Source organism: Ascaphus truei, chromosome 5 (genome assembly GCF_040206685.1).
Source record: "Ascaphus truei isolate aAscTru1 chromosome 5, aAscTru1.hap1, whole genome shotgun sequence".
NCBI lineage: Eukaryota > Metazoa > Chordata > Amphibia > Anura > Ascaphidae > Ascaphus > Ascaphus truei.
Window position 1 is genome coordinate 14,155,519 of NC_134487.1, and position 17,302 is coordinate 14,172,820.

A 17,302-nucleotide genomic window follows, 5' to 3' on the forward strand; every position below is an offset into this window, starting at 1 on the left:
CCCTGGTCCCCTTCCCACCCACCCAAGTGCCCCTGGTCCCCCTCCCACCCACCCAAGTGCCCCTGGTCCCCCACCCACCCACCCAAGTGCCCCTGGTCCCCCACCCTCCCACCCAAGTGCCCCTGGTCCCCCACCCTCCCACCCAAGTGCCCCTGGTCCCCTCCCTCCCACCCACCCAAGTGCCCCTGGTCCCCCTCCCACCCACCCAAGTGCCCCTGGTCCCCCACCCACCCACCCAAGTGCCCCTGGTCCCCCACCCACCCACCCACCTAAGTGCCCCTGGTCCCCCACCCACCCAAGTGCCCCTGGTCCCCCACCCACCCACCCAAGTGCCCCTGGTCCCCCACCCACCCACCCAAGTGCCCCTGGTCCCCCACCCACCCACCCACCCACCCAAGTGCCCCTGGTCCCCCACCCACCCACCCATGTGCCCCTGGTCCCCCACCCAAGTGCCCCTGGTCCCCCACCCACCCACCCAAGTGCCCCTGGTCCCCCACCCACCCACCCAAGTGCCCCTGGTCCCCCACCCACCCACCCAAGTGCCCCTGGTCCCCCACCCACCCACCCAAGTGCCCCTGGTCCCCCACCCTCCCACCCAAGTGCCCCTGGTCCCCCACCCTCCCACCCAAGTGCCCCTGGTCCCCTCCCTCCCACCCACCCAAGTGCCCCTGGTCCCCTCCCTCCCACCCACCCACCCACCCAAGTGCCCCTGGTCCCCTCCCACCCACCCACCCAAGTGCCCCTGGTCCCTTCCCACCCACCCACCCAAGTGCCCCTGGTCCCTTCCCACCCACCCACCCAAGTGCCCCTGGTCCCCTCCCAAAGTGCCCCTGGTCCCCTCCCTACCCAAGTGCCCCTGGTCCCCTCCCACCCACCCAAGTGCCCCTGGCCCCCTCCCTCCCTCCCACCCACCCAATTGCCCCTGGCCCCCTCTCCAGTCACTCACATCCGTCGTTGCCTGTAATTCACTGTTTGTGTCTGTGTGGGTATAGGGGAGAGCGAGTGTGTGTGGGTATAGGGGAGAGCGAGTGTGTGTGTGTATCAGTGTGTGTGTGTATCTGTGTGGCTGCGTGTGTGTCAGTGGCTGCGTGTGTGTGTCAGTGGCTGCGTGTGTGTGTCAGTGGCTGCGTGTGTGTGTCAGTGGCTGCGTGTGTGTGTCAGTGGCTGCGTGTGTGTGTATCAGAGGCTGTGTGTATGTATCAGTGTGTGTGTCAGTGGCTGCGTGTGTCAGTGGCTGCGTGTCTGTCAGTGGCTGTGTGTGTGTGTATCAGTGGCTGTGTGTGTGTGTATCAGTGGCTGTGTGTGTGTCTGTGCAGGCCCTATAGGCCAGTATAGGCGATAAAATTTTTAGTGGGTCACGAAGGAGAAGTTCAAAAATAACCGGGTCACGGAAAAAAAAGTTTGGGAAACCCTGCTTTATACAAAGGAATTGTGAGTAATAGTGTGCAATTTTTATCATATGTTTAGGTTGGTCAAATATTCAAATGTTTTTTGCAATCTTTCCACCTACAGGAGGATGTCCATGATGAAAACCGGGAGTCTGCAGAAACCGAGGTATGGATCATTGCAAAATCTAGAGTTGCCTTGAGGTTAAACATTCGTGAAGCCATTAGGATAAGCAATGGGACCCATATCTTTGTGCAGCTGATGTTATCCCAGTGATATTGGGGAACAGCCCCGGTGACATCAGGGGCAGTTCTGTTAGACGAGGTTAGTGAACAAGTCTTAGGGGCTTATCCTATAACCAGTCAAAACAGATTGGGCCATTCCCGGCCAAAATTCCACATTGAAGTGGAAGGGGAATTTCTCCCTAAAAGTTCCTATCAGCCACTTTGGCTGCTGTAGGCAAAGCCCTTAAATGTTTACAAACATCCCAGCCCATTCCTATTCTTTGTGTTGTACCCCCAACTAATGTTAATACTATGGGGCCATGTACTGAAGCGGGAGTAATTGTTTCCCGCTGCGACATTGTCAAGTGTAAGGAACTTCATGATTTCGTTTCTTATATTTGACGCAGAATTTCTCCCAACACAGACGTGGAAGAGTTTCGCTTCATAATGGAAAAAGTTAATAAATATTATATGTCTGCCCTATAACACCTTCCTACCTCCACCTATTGCTGTGAGTTAGGGCGCCCCAAATCACACGAGTATATAGGAGGAAAAATTTACCGAGACATTGACACTAAAAGGTGCATGTTCAAAACGCCATCTCCAGCATCAATTTATTGGAGTTATTGGGTCAGGTCCATACAGTAACCACCCCACGGGAACTACATGCATTTAGCCACACTTCATTAGGTACTGTAGCATTATTGTGGGTGTTCAGCTACAACAAAAACCTTGTCAACAATCTATTGAAACTCCAGTATATGTTTGTAAATGGTGCTGAATACTTATCTGAGCTAATGTCATTGCAGCTACTGTATATGTTACATAGAACTGAGGCTGTTGATTTAACCATATACTATAAATCCATTTCTAGAGAAATCATGACATTCCCAAACAACTACTGTATTACTAAGCACACTAGGGTTTGTTAATCCAGTTTTAATGTGTCAGACTAAGGGGGCAAATAAAAATAAAATCCCACTGAAGTCATTGGGTATATAGAATATACCTCCAAGGCCTGGGTGCTGACTTCAGACACACTGGGCCTCATGCAGAGAGCATAGAATTTTAAAAATGGCGAATTTCATAAAAAGTAGCTTTTTTGGAGAGTTTTATTCTCCATATGCAGAAAAGTGCGAATTCTGCTATGTTTAACATGGATGCGTGTGGTGAGTTTAAATTGGCGAGATGCGCGCTTCAGAAACGTGTAAAAACAAATTTGCGCCTTTTTTTTCCCCTTTACTATAGGCGGCGAGCGCCATCTTGCCATATTTTCGTGGCGCGGCAAAAATGCGAGAATCGCGCCTTTTTTTGGCGCGAACAGCCGCTACTTGCCGTTCGCACCTCTCTGCATTCGGAGAGTTTTAAAAATGGCGCGATGGAGGTTCTCGCCAGCCGCGAGGCGAGTTTTAAACATAGAAATAAAAAAATGGCGCGTTTTTCGCAACTCGCCATTTTATGCCGTTTTCTGAGGGAAATTGAACAAAAAATGGCGAGTTTTGAAATAACGATGCTCTCTGCATGAGGCCCACTGCCTGGTATACTGCAGCTTTAATGCGCTTCTGGTAATCCCGCACTAACCGAGGGCAAGCTTGTTTCTGCATTGGAATACATGGTGGTGCAGGCATGTTTTGTGTGTAACTGCATGATCTACAGCAGGGGGCGCTCAACTCCAAGCTCAAGCTCCCCCAACAGCTCAGGTTTTCAGGATAGCCCTGCTTCTGCACAGGGGGCTTAATCACTGAGCCTCTGATTGAGCCCCCTGTGCTGAAGCTGGGCCTGATTGAGTCACCTGTGCTGAAGCTGGGCCTGATTGAGCCACCTATGTTGAAGCTGAGACTGATTGAGCCACCTGTGCTGAAGCTGGGACTGATTGAGCCACCTGTGCTGAAGCAGGGATGTGCTGAAGTAGGGATATCCTGAAATCCTGAACAGTTGGGGTGGGGTGGGGGGGGGGGCGCTTAAGGACTTGAGTTGAGCCCCCCTGATCTAAAGGACACACTATCAGATAACTTGGCACACCTGAATCAGCCCCTGTCGCAGAGAAGAATAGGGGATTGCCGTTGTCTGTCCTTAAGGAGCCTGCAAAGATCTGCAAAGCCTCCTCGAGCAGAAAAGTTGAGGGGAGTTCAGTGCTGTGAATGTAGACCAGGGGCGCGTAAACTTTTTTTGCTGCGCCCCCCCCCCCCCCCCCGTGCCTGCTCTCCTCCTTGGTGCACCCCCCTCCTTAACCTCGGTAAGTAGAGGTGGCAGAGGCCTCGCGCTGTTCCCCGGCATGTAATTTAAATGCCTGGGGGAGAGCGCGGGACCTCTGCAAACCGCCCGCGCCCCCCCAAAAAAATCTCGCGCCCCCCCCAGTTTGCGCACAGCTGATTTTTTACTTCTCTCTGTCCCTTGAAACCTTTTTCTGAAAGGTCTGTGATGTATATTGGATGTATTCAGTGCTCACTGAATTGTATAAAGTAGAACCACATACAGTAGACACAATTCTTGTCTGGTGAGCTTTCAATCTACTGTATGTTTAAGTACCTGCTGTGGCATAGGGAAATGAACAGACTCATCTAATATCACACAGAGCTGAAACTTGGTCTCAAACCTCAAGGTCACACCGTCCTTCCATCTTCCTATGACTTCATTACACCTGGGGCAATCTCCAAAAAGACCCAGGTACATGCTGGGTACATGCAGGGTACATGCTGGGTAGATGCTACAACATTTCACACATTTCTGCAGACAGACTAATGGCCCATCGGATTAAAAGCGGGGGTCCCTGGCAGTCCCATTCAAACTGAATGGGACTGGCAGGAACCCCTGCTGTGTTAATCCGATGGGCCATTAGCCTCTGCAGAAATGTCGCTGAAATGTACCCAGTATGTACCTGGCTAGTTTAAGGCAAGTGTACGGACTCAGCACAGCAGTACTGCTTCATGGCAGCTTATGGGGAGACCCTGGGGGGGCCTTGCTCAATATGCTGGGGTTTCCCAAATGCAGACATGGCAGTCCTATTCACTGGCTTGGAGCTGGAGTTTTCTCTAGCTCTCGCAGCTTCACAACATATTGCATGGGGGCCATTGACATACAGTAAGCCATCGCTAGGGTTGTTAAGGCGCTGGAAACACCAGCACCGCGTACATTTCCTTGGGTTATAAGAAGTAGAATTGCAACTAGGAGATAGATCTGGGAATAGCAAGGTTGAGGGGTGTTTTTGTAAGAAGGGTGGTGTTTTTGTAATCTAATATAGTATGAGCAAAAGTTGAGGGTTAAAATCTGATTATACTGTACATATTTTTAAACATAGTACTCATGGAAAAGAGACCTGTTTGAAAAGCTCTGTACACTATGATTTATTGTATGGAAAACTCAACTCCAGTCCTCAAGCCCCCCCAACAGGTCAGGATATTGCAGCTTCAGCACAGGTTGCTCAATCTACCCGTGCTGAAGCTGGGAAATTCTGAAAACCTGACCTGTTGGAGGGGGATGATTGGGGACTCTGCACTAATAGATATAATAATTGTTTGTTCTTGTATAGCGCTGCTAGTTATACGTAGCGCTTTACAGAGACATTTTGCAGGTACAGCCCCTGCCCCGTGGAGCTTACAATCTATGTTTTGGTGCCTGCGGCACAGGGAGATAAAGTGACTTGGCCAAGGTCACAAGGAGCCGACCCCGGGAATTGCACCAGGTTCCCCTGCTTCACACTCACTGCCAGTCAGTGTCTTTACTCGCTGAGCCGCTCCCTCTCACTGATATCACACACTGCTACGAATCCACAAAGGTGTTTGAGCAATTCAGCACATACGTATGATGCTCCTTTCACAGAGTCACGGGGGTATGATCTATGCCGACTGGACGATATAGCCAATCTCTTTTTGCAGATTTTTAGACCTGTGGAGGAACAAGAAGCACCTGCCTTCCCATAGGCTTTGAGCAGTAGCTGAACATGATAATGGTAGTTAATTACATAATAATGTTGCAACAGAATACTGCAGTATAACCAGGCATACTACGGAAGAGAGAACAGTGAAGCCTACTACATCTGTGCATCCTCTACATCAGGGGGGCCCAACTGCAGTCCTCAAGACCCCCCAACAGATCAGGTTTTCTGGATATCCCAGCTTCAGCACAGGTGACTCAATCAGTCCCGGCTTCAGCACAGGTGGCTCAATCAGAGGCTCAGTCTTTGGCTGAGGATCTGATTGGGCCACCTGTGCAGAAGCTGGGATATCGTGAAAACCTGACCTGTTGGTGAGGCTTCAGGACTGGAGTTGAGCGCCCCCTGTACTACATCACTGCTGAGTATGCAGATGTAAGTCACTGTTAGCCTTGTAAACAGAAATGATGCTATTTAAAAGAATGGCTTACCATCTGATCCCAGTACTTAAGCCCATTTGCCTGTGGGATAAAAACCCATGTTCAGCGCAGTGCTCACACTTTGTATATCATGGATATCAATGCTTAATACATGCTTATGTTTGCTGCATGTAGTCAGGCACCACCAGCAACCTTTGTGCTTAGAACTGAATGCGTTTCCTTGGCAATTTTAATACAACATGCTTATTAACAACAACAACACCGCTTCAATAAGTGTCCTAGAAAACCTGCATGTGCATGCTGAAAGTTATTCCAAAGTTACAGCTGCAGAAGAAGACACAGTACAGCACCAACACACCCAGGGACCCGTTTTGTTGAAGAGAAGCCTAACTTGGTTCCACTATCAATGTCTTTTCGTAACGCTGTGGTTGGAACAAGAGATTGAAACTTCAAACACTGGAAACACACGTCTGAACTCTGTCACATGTCAGAGTTACCTGGGTGGATGCAGAAGAGCGAAGATAATCTTCCTTCCACTATATGTTATCCCAGCTCTGTTATTCCTTGTCCTACGTTGGAATAACATCCTTAACTATCGATGTATTTGTTGTTGGGCTCACAGCCATAAACATTTAGAATGTGCAGCATTTTTGCCAACTCGAAGCCTCTTAACATAAATTCTTTGTTTAAATCACACAGGAGCAATTTTAAACAAATTCAGATCCTCAAACGTAAGACAGAGAGGAACAGCTGTCCATTGGCATCAGCGGCCCACAACTTCTCCACAAGCCTTAAGAGATGTGAACTGGTGGAAACTGTTTGTAGGGTGACCATGAAATTCTCTCACTGGGACAATGTTTAGTGTACATTAATGGCAACGATCTACATGGTAGAAACCAAAACCATCCTAGCCCATAACAGTGCCAGGAGGCTATTATGGAATCAATGGAATTGATGTTCCCTTCCAACCCTGGCTGTTCCATGCTCCTTTGACAATGGGGCCTCATTCCAGTGACTCGAGAGACAATGCAGCTTGCACATCTGAAGACCCGAAACATCCTTTCTGTTATGAAAAGCCTCTCAAATGAGCCTTGAATGAGCTTTATTGGACAGATGTTGGGCACATCCTTATGTTTCTATGCAAGAGAACCTATGATCACAGCGTTCTGCACGTTTCAGGTGGCTCAAACACTTTGGATAAGCCTTTTGAAAGATGTAAATGAGTGGACAGGTACACCTACAGTGTGTGGACAGAAACTCAGGCAGTGGTGGCAACAGGAGCTCACGCTCTCCAACTCCTGTTGCCACCACTGCCTGAGTTTCTGATGTAACAATGTATTTGCCTTAAATCAGAAAATCGTTTACAATAAGAAAACCTTAGTACAGATGTCGCCGGCTTCATTGCTCTCTGGTGTGATGGGTGGGGTGACATTTCTGGGATAATCGGGGTTATTCTTCAATGTGTCATGTCATCGGGGAGGAATAGTGTCACAGCATCTACTGTATAGCTTTAAACAACAAAAAAACAACTATTTACTGTAGACTAAAGTAAAGTTCTGCAGCTCTGTAATTACTGCCTTCATCATTTTGAGTACCAATATCTATGCAGTATTCTAATATTTGGAGCAGTGACATCTACTGTACAGCTGCAACTGTCGGTTGTAGACTGCTTGCCTTGAGAAATTCTGCACTTAAACCATCCCACGCTGCGAGATTCCTGCAGCCAGACTAATGGCCCATCGGATTAACACAGCGGGGGTCCCTGCATTTGAATGGAACTCAGGCTGGGTGAATCCCACCAGGCTGCGAGTCCCATTCAAATGCAGGGACCCCCGCTGTGTTAATCCGATGGGCCATTACAGCCTGCTCTGGACCATCTCACGAGTTACTGCGAGATGGTCACAGATTTTTCTTGGCAAGCAGTCTACAACCGGCAGTTGCGTCTGTACATAGTATTTATTACATTCTTTCCCAGAGATCAAGGCAGTTTGGTAAGAGGCATTATTTGAAAGCCACCAAAGTGATTTATTGAAATCAATAAAAAAAAATCTATAGTCTGCAATTTACAGTATATCTTTTTATTTTATTACATCACTTCATTTACCTCCCAATCTCCTTGTTTTCATGATGGACTCAGCAAGCCAGTTGGTTTCTCGTCCCTAAAGTAGCAAATACGATCATTATACCCTTCTATTTAAAATGACAATATTAACATTTCAGACTGAATAGAATGTGTCCATAAAACAGTTTGTTAAACAAAATTTGTCAAAACAGATAATAAAAGGTCAGCCACAAATTATTATACTGTACCTTCGTTGACTAACTGATGTTGAAAATACAACTCAGGACCATCTGTCTGAAGATCGGACTTATGTTTTCTAGATCAGCTGAAGTGGACAATCGGGTCGGTCAATCGGCCAACATTCCCCATTCACTTCAATAGCAAATTTCAGCTGAAAACAGGCTGATCCGCCCCTTTTAGCTAACATGGAATAAGCTCCTAACACTTGAGAAACATTTGCAGGTATTGAACCAATATCCACTGATAGTTATTGGGACAGGAGGGATGGTGTAATGTGCAGTACACAGGCCAAAGACACTTAGGGCTAGGCAGTGCGATCCCAGAATTGTTCTACAATGTGTTTTAGTTGGCGCTTTCACCAGTGCTGGAGTAAGTAGTGTTAATCTACAGTGTTTAAGGTGATATGATATAATCGTGGTGTAATAAATTATTTAAACAAAATAGAAAGTGACACTAACACAATAGTGAACATGTAATAGTGAAAAATTATATTAATATATATATATATATATATAGATATATATAGAAATGTATAAATATTAAAGTGCAGTATATGGCACTGTGAAATAGGCAAACAAATCCCTGACTCAAACCCCAAAAATTGGAACCGTCTCCTTGGCTCGAACCATGTATAGTAGTCTCAAAATAGGGGAGCAGTAGATGATGTTCAATATGTGGGAGGGAAGAAAACACAGGACAACCAATGGCGCCATATTGCAACAGAAGGTAAGATACTGTGGGGTCTTCTGGAGTGTTTACTCAATTCTGTGTGTAGTAGTAAGACACTTCCCATACTGTGGCAAACGTTAAATCGGGTCTATCTGTAGACTGGAGTTGATTTCGGGAAAGACGTAGGAAACGCAATAGTGCGGACGGTAAACAAAATACACTTTATCTCAACACTTTAAAAATGCGGACTCACATAGATTCTTTAAAACATTGCAGAGAAAAATCTCCTAAGTAGCAGCCTGCCTTGATCTCACCGCCCCCACTGTCGTTTGGCGTCTCTCGGCGTCTCACATGACCGCTCCATCACCACTTCTGGTTGCAGCCATCCAGGGAACAGGAAAGCATCACTCTCTTACTCCCCCGCAGAGCAGGAACTCGACTCATTTCGCTGATGCACTCAGCTTCCTCAGGGCTCATACATCATCCCTTACGGATACCCTTAATATACCCTAAATGATTACTAACGTGTTGCAGGCAATTGATTAGTCAATCTTAATCAAGTGCACTTAATAGCTACAGAGATATTTACATTTAAAGGCACATAGTGTGCCAAATGGAGATACTTGGAGGCAGTAATGGATTCTTGGAGTAAATTAACCCTTAACTTGTGTTGATCATTATGGTCACTAAAATGGTTAGTATAGGAATTGGTCCTTATCTACGACGTATTTAATATGTCTGGACCGTTTTTTCTATAATTATAAGGATGTCACCCATGGATATTTAAATATGGGCCTAGATGATAAAATCACAATTAAGGTAATTTCATGCAAGTATAACATGGTATACAGGGTTCTTTGTGACTTCCTGGATGATTTGCCGGTTTGTTCTTCGAGAGATTTTGGTAGGACGACCGCTCCTGGGTTGAGTGACCGTGGTCTTGAACTTTCTACTTTTGTCAACTATCTGGCTGACTGTAGATTATTGGACCAAAAGTCCTTAGAAATTGTTTTGTAACCCTTTCAAGGCTGCTGAACATCAATAACTGCTTTTATGAGGTCCTCGAAGATTTCTTTTGATCGTGGCATGACGTGTTTCCACACACCAGTATGGAGAAGACCAAACTCACACAGTTTCTGCTGTTTACACTATACACTGGCGACACACTTTATTCGAGCTCGGCTAGTCCCACGAATTCGGGTATACCCGGGTGTATTGAGGTTTGTGACTGTTTTCTGCCCGAGTGCATTGAGGTATTTTCCAAGCAGGGATTAAAGCATTTTATTCCCGCTGGCTGCAATACTGCACAGTATATATATATATATACTGCATTACAATTCATGAATTTATGCCATCTGGTAGACACGAGAAGCATTGCAGCCTATTAAATCCTAATCATTATCATTTAACAGATCAGCCGCCCGTCAGCCAGGCATGAACCCAGGCTGGGAAGGCAAACGCAACGGGGCTTGTCAGAGGTGAGGAGCGGCGCATTCCAGGTATCTGCCAGGTACATACTGGGTATTTGCTCGAATAAAGTGTGTCGGTGCAGAATAGGGTGGGGCCTCCCAAACTCACACCTGAAGATCTACCTAATTATGTAAACACCTTACCCCCTTTAATTTAGCTGGTAAAACCAGGTATTCACTTAGTCTTGCACATACCCTGACTCTTAATAACTAATTGTTTGTCTAATTCATACATCATTCGGTTCAAAAGACATGGAACGGGTTAATATGAACCAAATTGGATATTTAAGAAAAGAGTGGTTTTGATTCAAGAAGGTTATCATGGAAAAACTATGGAATTTGCATAAATATCATTGGGGTTCACAAATGTTTTCTCACCACCGTAGATCCCTGTTAAATAACATGTTCTAATTTATATTCTTCCTTTTCCTTTCCACAATATCTGTTATACAGTGGCGGCAGCTTTAATTCTTACATTTGCCGGCGGCATGCCGGGATCTACTCTGGCTGGCGCCGGGTCTAGACCGCGCGCCGCCGTGTGCTGCCTGCGCACCCCCCTCCACTTCGCACGCATTTTATCTCCCCTTCCCGACCCCGGCTCCTGCTCTGCCCCTCTGCTTCCCCGCACCCCCGCTTACCTGAATTTAAACTCCAGGGGTGTCGGGGAAGCCGGGGAAGCCGGGCGCTCACGTGACTGTGACGTCACAGTGACGCTGCGACAAGCCGCGTCACCTCGCTTCCCGCACGCATCCTGCCGTGCGGGAAGTGTGAGAATAAAAGCTGCCGCAGCAGTACAGTATGAGATGAGTCTTTTCTCTGGAAGCAATTGCTTTTTTCTCCCTGATTTTTTTGTCCTCTATTATAAAATATGATATATACATTTTCCATTTTTTTAAAAACTATATATGGGATTTGTATCTATTATTATGGAGGTTTTATATATTTTATGCTGACATTTGTATTGCACGTAATTGTAATCAACTATTTATTTCTATAATTTTGGTTTACAACAATAGACTTTCTAGCATTATTGTATTGATATCTTTATATAGGATATATGGTTAGTTTATTGGGTATTGATTTCAGAGAGACAGGGAAGATTTCAGGGGGTTAATTTACTCCGTCAATCCATAACTTCCGGACAACTATCTCCGTTTGGCACTTTATGTGCCTCTAAAAGTAAATATCTCTGTAGCTATTAAGTGCACTTGATTAAGATTACTAATGTGTTGTAGGCAATTGATTAGTCAATTCTTTATAGCAGGGGTGCGCAAACTTGGGGGCGCTAGATTTTCCAGGGGGGGGGGGGCGCAGCGGTTTCAGAGGCCCGCGCTCTTCCCCTAGCCATTTAAATTAAATGCCAGGGATCGCGTAAGGCCTCTGTTACTTCCCTAACTTTGTCTTCGGCGACGCTTCGCTATGGCAACGCGGCTTCAAATTATTCCGCGGTAGTCATGGCCATGACCCCACATCGTCATTTGACGCCGAAGAGAAGGTAAGGAGAGGGGCGCGAGCAGGGGGGAGAGCAGGCAGGGAGGCACAGCGGAGAAAGTTTGCGCACCCCTGATTTAGGGTATATTAAGGCTCTCTGTAAGGAATGATGTATGACTCCTGAGGAACCTGAGTTTATCAGCGAAACGCGTTCCAGGTCTGCGTGGGAGAACGAGAGAGACACGTCCCTGTTGCCCGGATGGCTGCTACCGGAAGTGCTGACGGAGTGGTTACGTGAGACGCCGAGAGACGTCAAGCGACAGTGGAGGCGGCGAGATCACGACCGGCCTAGGGGATTTTCCTAGACAATGTTTTAAAGAATCTATGTGTGTGCGCATTTTAAGTGTTCAGATAAAGTGTATTTTGTTTACCGTCTGCACTATAGCGTTTCCTACGTCTTTCCCTAGATCAAGTCCAGTCTACAGCTAGACCCAATTTAACGTTTGCCACAGTATGGGGATTGCCTTAATACTACACACAGAATGTGAGTAAACACTCCAGAAGACCCCTCAGATATCTCGCCTTCTTTAGCAATATGACGCCATTGGTTGTCCTGTGTTTTCTTCTCTCCCACATATTGGACATCATCCAGTGCAACCCTATTTTGAGACTAGTGCTATCCCAGAAGACACCCTTTTGCCCATTCATGTGAAGGTGTCTCATGGTGCCAGAAGGAGCCTTTCTATGATTTGATGCAGTTCACTTTATCTTCCTCTATCCTCACAGAAAGTGCCCAATAAGACTGAGTATACGTGGAAGCGTCTGAAATACAGTAATATAAACACATTTTGCAGACAAATGTTACAAGAATTGTATTCCCTTTTCATTGAGTTTCCAAATCAAACAATACCCTGAGTGATGTCTTCTACATAATAATAACTCCCTTATTGCCTGTAACATCTCCAGCATGATCTAATTTTACTATTGGGGGTGTAAGTTACACCTCAAATATGCATAGTATCTGCAAGTCACATATCGTAGGGCCTCACTCACATGGCGGGTTCCGTTCCAGACCGCCTCCGGAAACCAGAAATTTCCTTTCTGCGCATGCGCGGATTTGGCTGCCCCCTTCTGCGCATGTGCGAACTCCCCCCCCCCCCCTTCTGCGCACGCGCAGACTCAGCCGTCCCCCTTCTGTACATGCATGGACTCAGTGCGCATGCGCGGACATGGCGGCCCCTCTTCTCGGTACTGCCATATTGGCGGGTCGCCAAGAAGCTGGGCCCTACTGTACATTAGGGAGGAGACAAAGCCTTGCTATGTACAGTTGTAAAGTAATGTTGATAATGTAGAGACTAGCCGTTAAGTTGGAAACGTAAAGACCGGTTCCAGTCTCTGATGACCCATTACTTTCAGATGTACAATGTGGAATACATTTTTAGCAGGAAAGATAAGATGTACGTTGTACTGAAATGTTCAGCTTGCTCCTTCAAAGTGGATGGAGAGGATTGTGACTCATAAGTATCGATAAGCAACATTTACGCACAATTTAGAATCCACAGGATCCTTTAATCTGCAGATCAGTCTCGGGGGGGAGGGAAAGAGAGAGCTATTTTTAGCAGAGTTTCTCTCTCCTCCCCCTCGTCAAATATCCCACACAAATGTTCCTCCTTTGTAGTGTTGATTTTGCCCAGGTTGTGCACCTCAGAACTTTCCAGTAATTGAATAAATTCCATTATAGTGTGTGCTTCATGTATGTATATCTTTATATACCGCCGACAGCTGTACTCAGCTTAACAAAAGAGACAATACAGGACAGTGTATTCTAATACAACTAGCTGTATCCGGCGTGACATACGCCGATCAAGCAGATGTTAAAGGTTGTTAATTAAACATTACTCTTTGTTTATGCCCCTTCTGGTACTGCCTTGCGGTCTCTTTTCACCACCTTACTCTCTCATCCCTGCTCCTCTATGCACTCTCTCCTCCTCTCTTTGCCCTCCCTCCTGCCTGATTTGCACCCTGCTCTCCATTCCCTCTTCCTCGTCAGGCATCTGACGACTCCTCACCTTGCTGTCTCTCCTCTCCTCCCACCTTACTCTCTCCTCCATAATGCCCTGCTCTTCTTTGCACTCTCCTCCCCTCTCTTTGCACTCCATGCCTTAATGCAGGGGAGCGCAAACATTTTGTGCTGCGCCCCCCTGTCTCTCTGCCCCCGGCTCTCGCGCCCCCCTGCTTTCCTTCAGCCACGTCAGATGACGCTGCGTGGGCGTGTGACGTCAGGTCACATGGTGCCGCGGCGTCTATTGACGCCGCACTGCCATGGCGACGCAACACAGACGGCTGAATCCCGGTAAGTAAATAGTTACAGGGGCCTCACGCGATCCCCTGGCATTTAATTTAAATGCCTGGGGGAAGAGCGCGGGGCCTCTGCAACTGCCCGCGCCCCCTCAGCACAATCTCCCGCCCCCCCTGGGGGTCGCGCCCCCCACTTTGCGCACCGCTGCCTTAATGTACCTACTCATCTTTGTGCAAATTATACTCCCTCCTCTCCTACTTATCTCATCTGTCTTCTCTTCTTGCTGTCTCTCTGTTTCCTCCTACTACTCACCTTGCTGTCTCTCTTTTTGCACTCCCTCCTGCCCATGTGCACAATGCTCTCCATTCCTTCCTTGTCATTCATCTGTCGCCTCTCCTTTGTCTCTCTCTCTCTGTCTCCGCCTCTCCTTTCTGTCTCCTCTCCCCTCCGTGCGGTTTCTCTCTGTCTCCTCCCCTCCTTGCTGTCTCTCTCTGTCTCCTCCCCTCCTTGTTCCACTCCTTGAAGAAGCATTCCGGTTGTTGCTTAGCAATACAAGATAGAAAGGATTGTAACTGGGCGCTCTTAGATGGGCTAGGATTGTATATAAATTGTGAATAATAATGTGCTTAATAGGTGGTAGTGATAGTGAATTAAACAATACTTTACACAGTGATAGTGAAATACAATTGTGCAAAAAAAAGGCACAGTGTGTGTCACCAAATAAGTGAAAAAAGTGTAAAATAATGTAAAGCAGCTCATTAAACCCTTTAAGAACCGTTCCTTAGCCCAAATAGATGCACATTTCTTCCCAAGAAAGGGGAGCGCTGATATTCACGTGAAGAGCATGTAGAAACAAAAAATAAAAATGCACAATAGTGAAGCCAATATGGGTGAATTTTAAAAGTGTTATAAGCAGGGTAAGTGTTGTTCTCACAAATTCCGTTTAAATATATGGCATGTCAGAGACCCAATCTCTCGCTGACTGGAGCAAGGTGTAGTATACTGTAGTGCCGACGGTTATTCTAACACAAACCAGTGGCAATCGCCAAAAAGACCTGGGTACATGCTGGGTCTAGTTTAAGGCAAGTTTAAGACATTTCTGCATTGACTAATGGTCCATCAGATTAACAGCGGGGGTCCCATTCAAACTGAATGGGACTGCCAGGGACCCCTGCTGTGTTAATCCGATGGGTCATTAGTGAATGCAAAAATGCCTTAATCTTGCCTTAAACTAGCCAGGTAACACCCAGCATGTAACCAGTGTAACGCTCGGCCTGCCCACAAGCCAGACGAGACCCCGGGACTGAGGTGGAAAGGAGTAAAACCACACACCTAACAGTAAACGGGGGCACGGTCGTAGTGTGGAAGTAGCGTAGGTGGTCCAGGTAACAAGAATGTAAATGATACCGTACTTAACAGCTCCGGCGTGGAAGGGTAAAGTTCGTAACCCAAGGGTTGTGGGTTGGAGAGAGCAGCGTAGTCGATTGTCCGTAAGCCTGGGTCGTGGAGTGGAGAGAGCAGCGTAGTAGATTGTCCGTGTGCCGTGTCCAAGGGTTGTAGAAATCTGCAGCGTAGAAAGTCCAAAGCGAAGTCCAAGGGTTCCAGAGAGCAGCGTAGTAGAGTCCAAAGCAAAAGGTCAAATCCAGGGAGGTCAGCAGAATTTCCAGGGACAGGAGCAAGCACTGAAAAGACAAGAGAGGCCAGGCAACAGCAGACAGCACCAAGGTACAGAAGCTATGCAGAGCAAAGAGGAAATGGTGAAGGGGGATTATATAAGGGGCTGGGACCAATCAGGGGAAGGGGAGTGACGGAGGAGCGGCCCGAAGAATGACCGATAGGAGAGCAGAGTGTGAAGGTTTGGGACTAATGGGAGTGAGGGGAGGAACAGAGGAGTGACCAAGGTAAGAACCAGATAGAGGAGAATTACTATAGGCTTGGGGAGTGGTGTGAGTAAGGGGAGGAGCGGAGGGACGGACCAGGGAAGGGACAAAAAGGGAAGGAGGACCTGAGAGGCAAAGCTGATGGGAAAGGGGCGTGTAAGGTATGCGCCGCGTCAGAGGAGGCGGAGAATGGGAGCGCCATACCAGAGGGTTTGGGAGTAGACAAGAAGGGGAGGAGCAGAGGGACGGACAGAGGAAGGGTCAGATAGGGAAGAGGAACCTGGGAGGCGGAGCTGACGGGGCAGGGGCGGAGACACGCAAGGGGCGCGCGCCGCGTCAGCGGAGGCGGAGTCAGGCGCCCAGCGCCAACTAATGGCGACTTGGGTCCGCGCGCGCCCGTAGGGATGACGCGCGTAGCCTGGAGGTGCGGGGACCGCAGCCAGCAGCGGGGAACGCCGCCGGGGAGCCTGAATGGCCTGTGAACAAGGTAAGGAGGCGCTGGATGCGGGTATACCCGCAGCGCAGATCCTTACACCCAGCATGTAACCGGGCTAGTTTATGGCAAGCTTTAGAATACTCGTTGTCTCGTCTAACGTGGTGGATAGCCAGAAAAGAGGTCAATTTCTCCAGTGTTCCTCAAAAGAAAGAAGACTCACAATAGTGTGGTGTGTCTATACATGTATTGTGGCATCAATAACATATTATTTATTTATAAAATATTTTCCCAGGAAGTAATACATTGAGAGTTACCTCTCGTTTTCACGCATGTCCTAGGCACCGAGTTATGATGACAAATACAACATGGTTAGAAGTACGTAGTTACATAAGTGAACAGGGTATACATTATATACAAGACATTGCATGCACAGTTAGAGATAATATATATTATAGGCGTATGAAACAGTTACAGACCAGGTTAAAATGTGAGACAGCTTTAGTTTTGAAAGAACTTAGCCTGGTGGCGGCTGTGAGAGTCTCCGGTAGACTGTTCCAGTTGTGGGGATGCACGGTAGGCGAAGGAGGAGCGGACGGATACTTTGTTGAACCTTGGGACCATGAACAGTCTTTTGGAGTCAGATCTGATTGGATTGGAGTAACAAATGTGCATTCACATTTTGTACAAAGGCAATGCGCATGTAAATATATGGAGATTTCCTGGTTGATCAGCCTGTCCCAGTCCTTCCTCTGCTTCTTCCTGGATCTCGCGTCACTTCCGGTGATGCCAGCTGTGTGGGCGGAAGAAGCTGAACAGGGCAACTCCAGTCTCCAGTACTCCAGGTCTCTAAATGACAGGGCACAAACGATTCAACGCGTTTCGCTACTGTTTCGTC

General features: G+C 47.4%; 1 protein-coding gene across 1 annotated transcript in view; it reads left to right on the forward strand.

The window, feature by feature from the left end:
• Positions 1-17,302, forward strand: part of LOC142494625 (uncharacterized) — a 439,963-nt gene that overhangs the window by 211,018 nt on the left and 211,643 nt on the right. Inside the window, exon 70 of the mRNA XM_075599056.1 lies at positions 1,513-1,554. Coding sequence (XP_075455171.1) covers positions 1,513-1,554 — 42 coding nt within the window. The remainder of the gene's footprint in view (positions 1-1,512; positions 1,555-17,302) is intronic.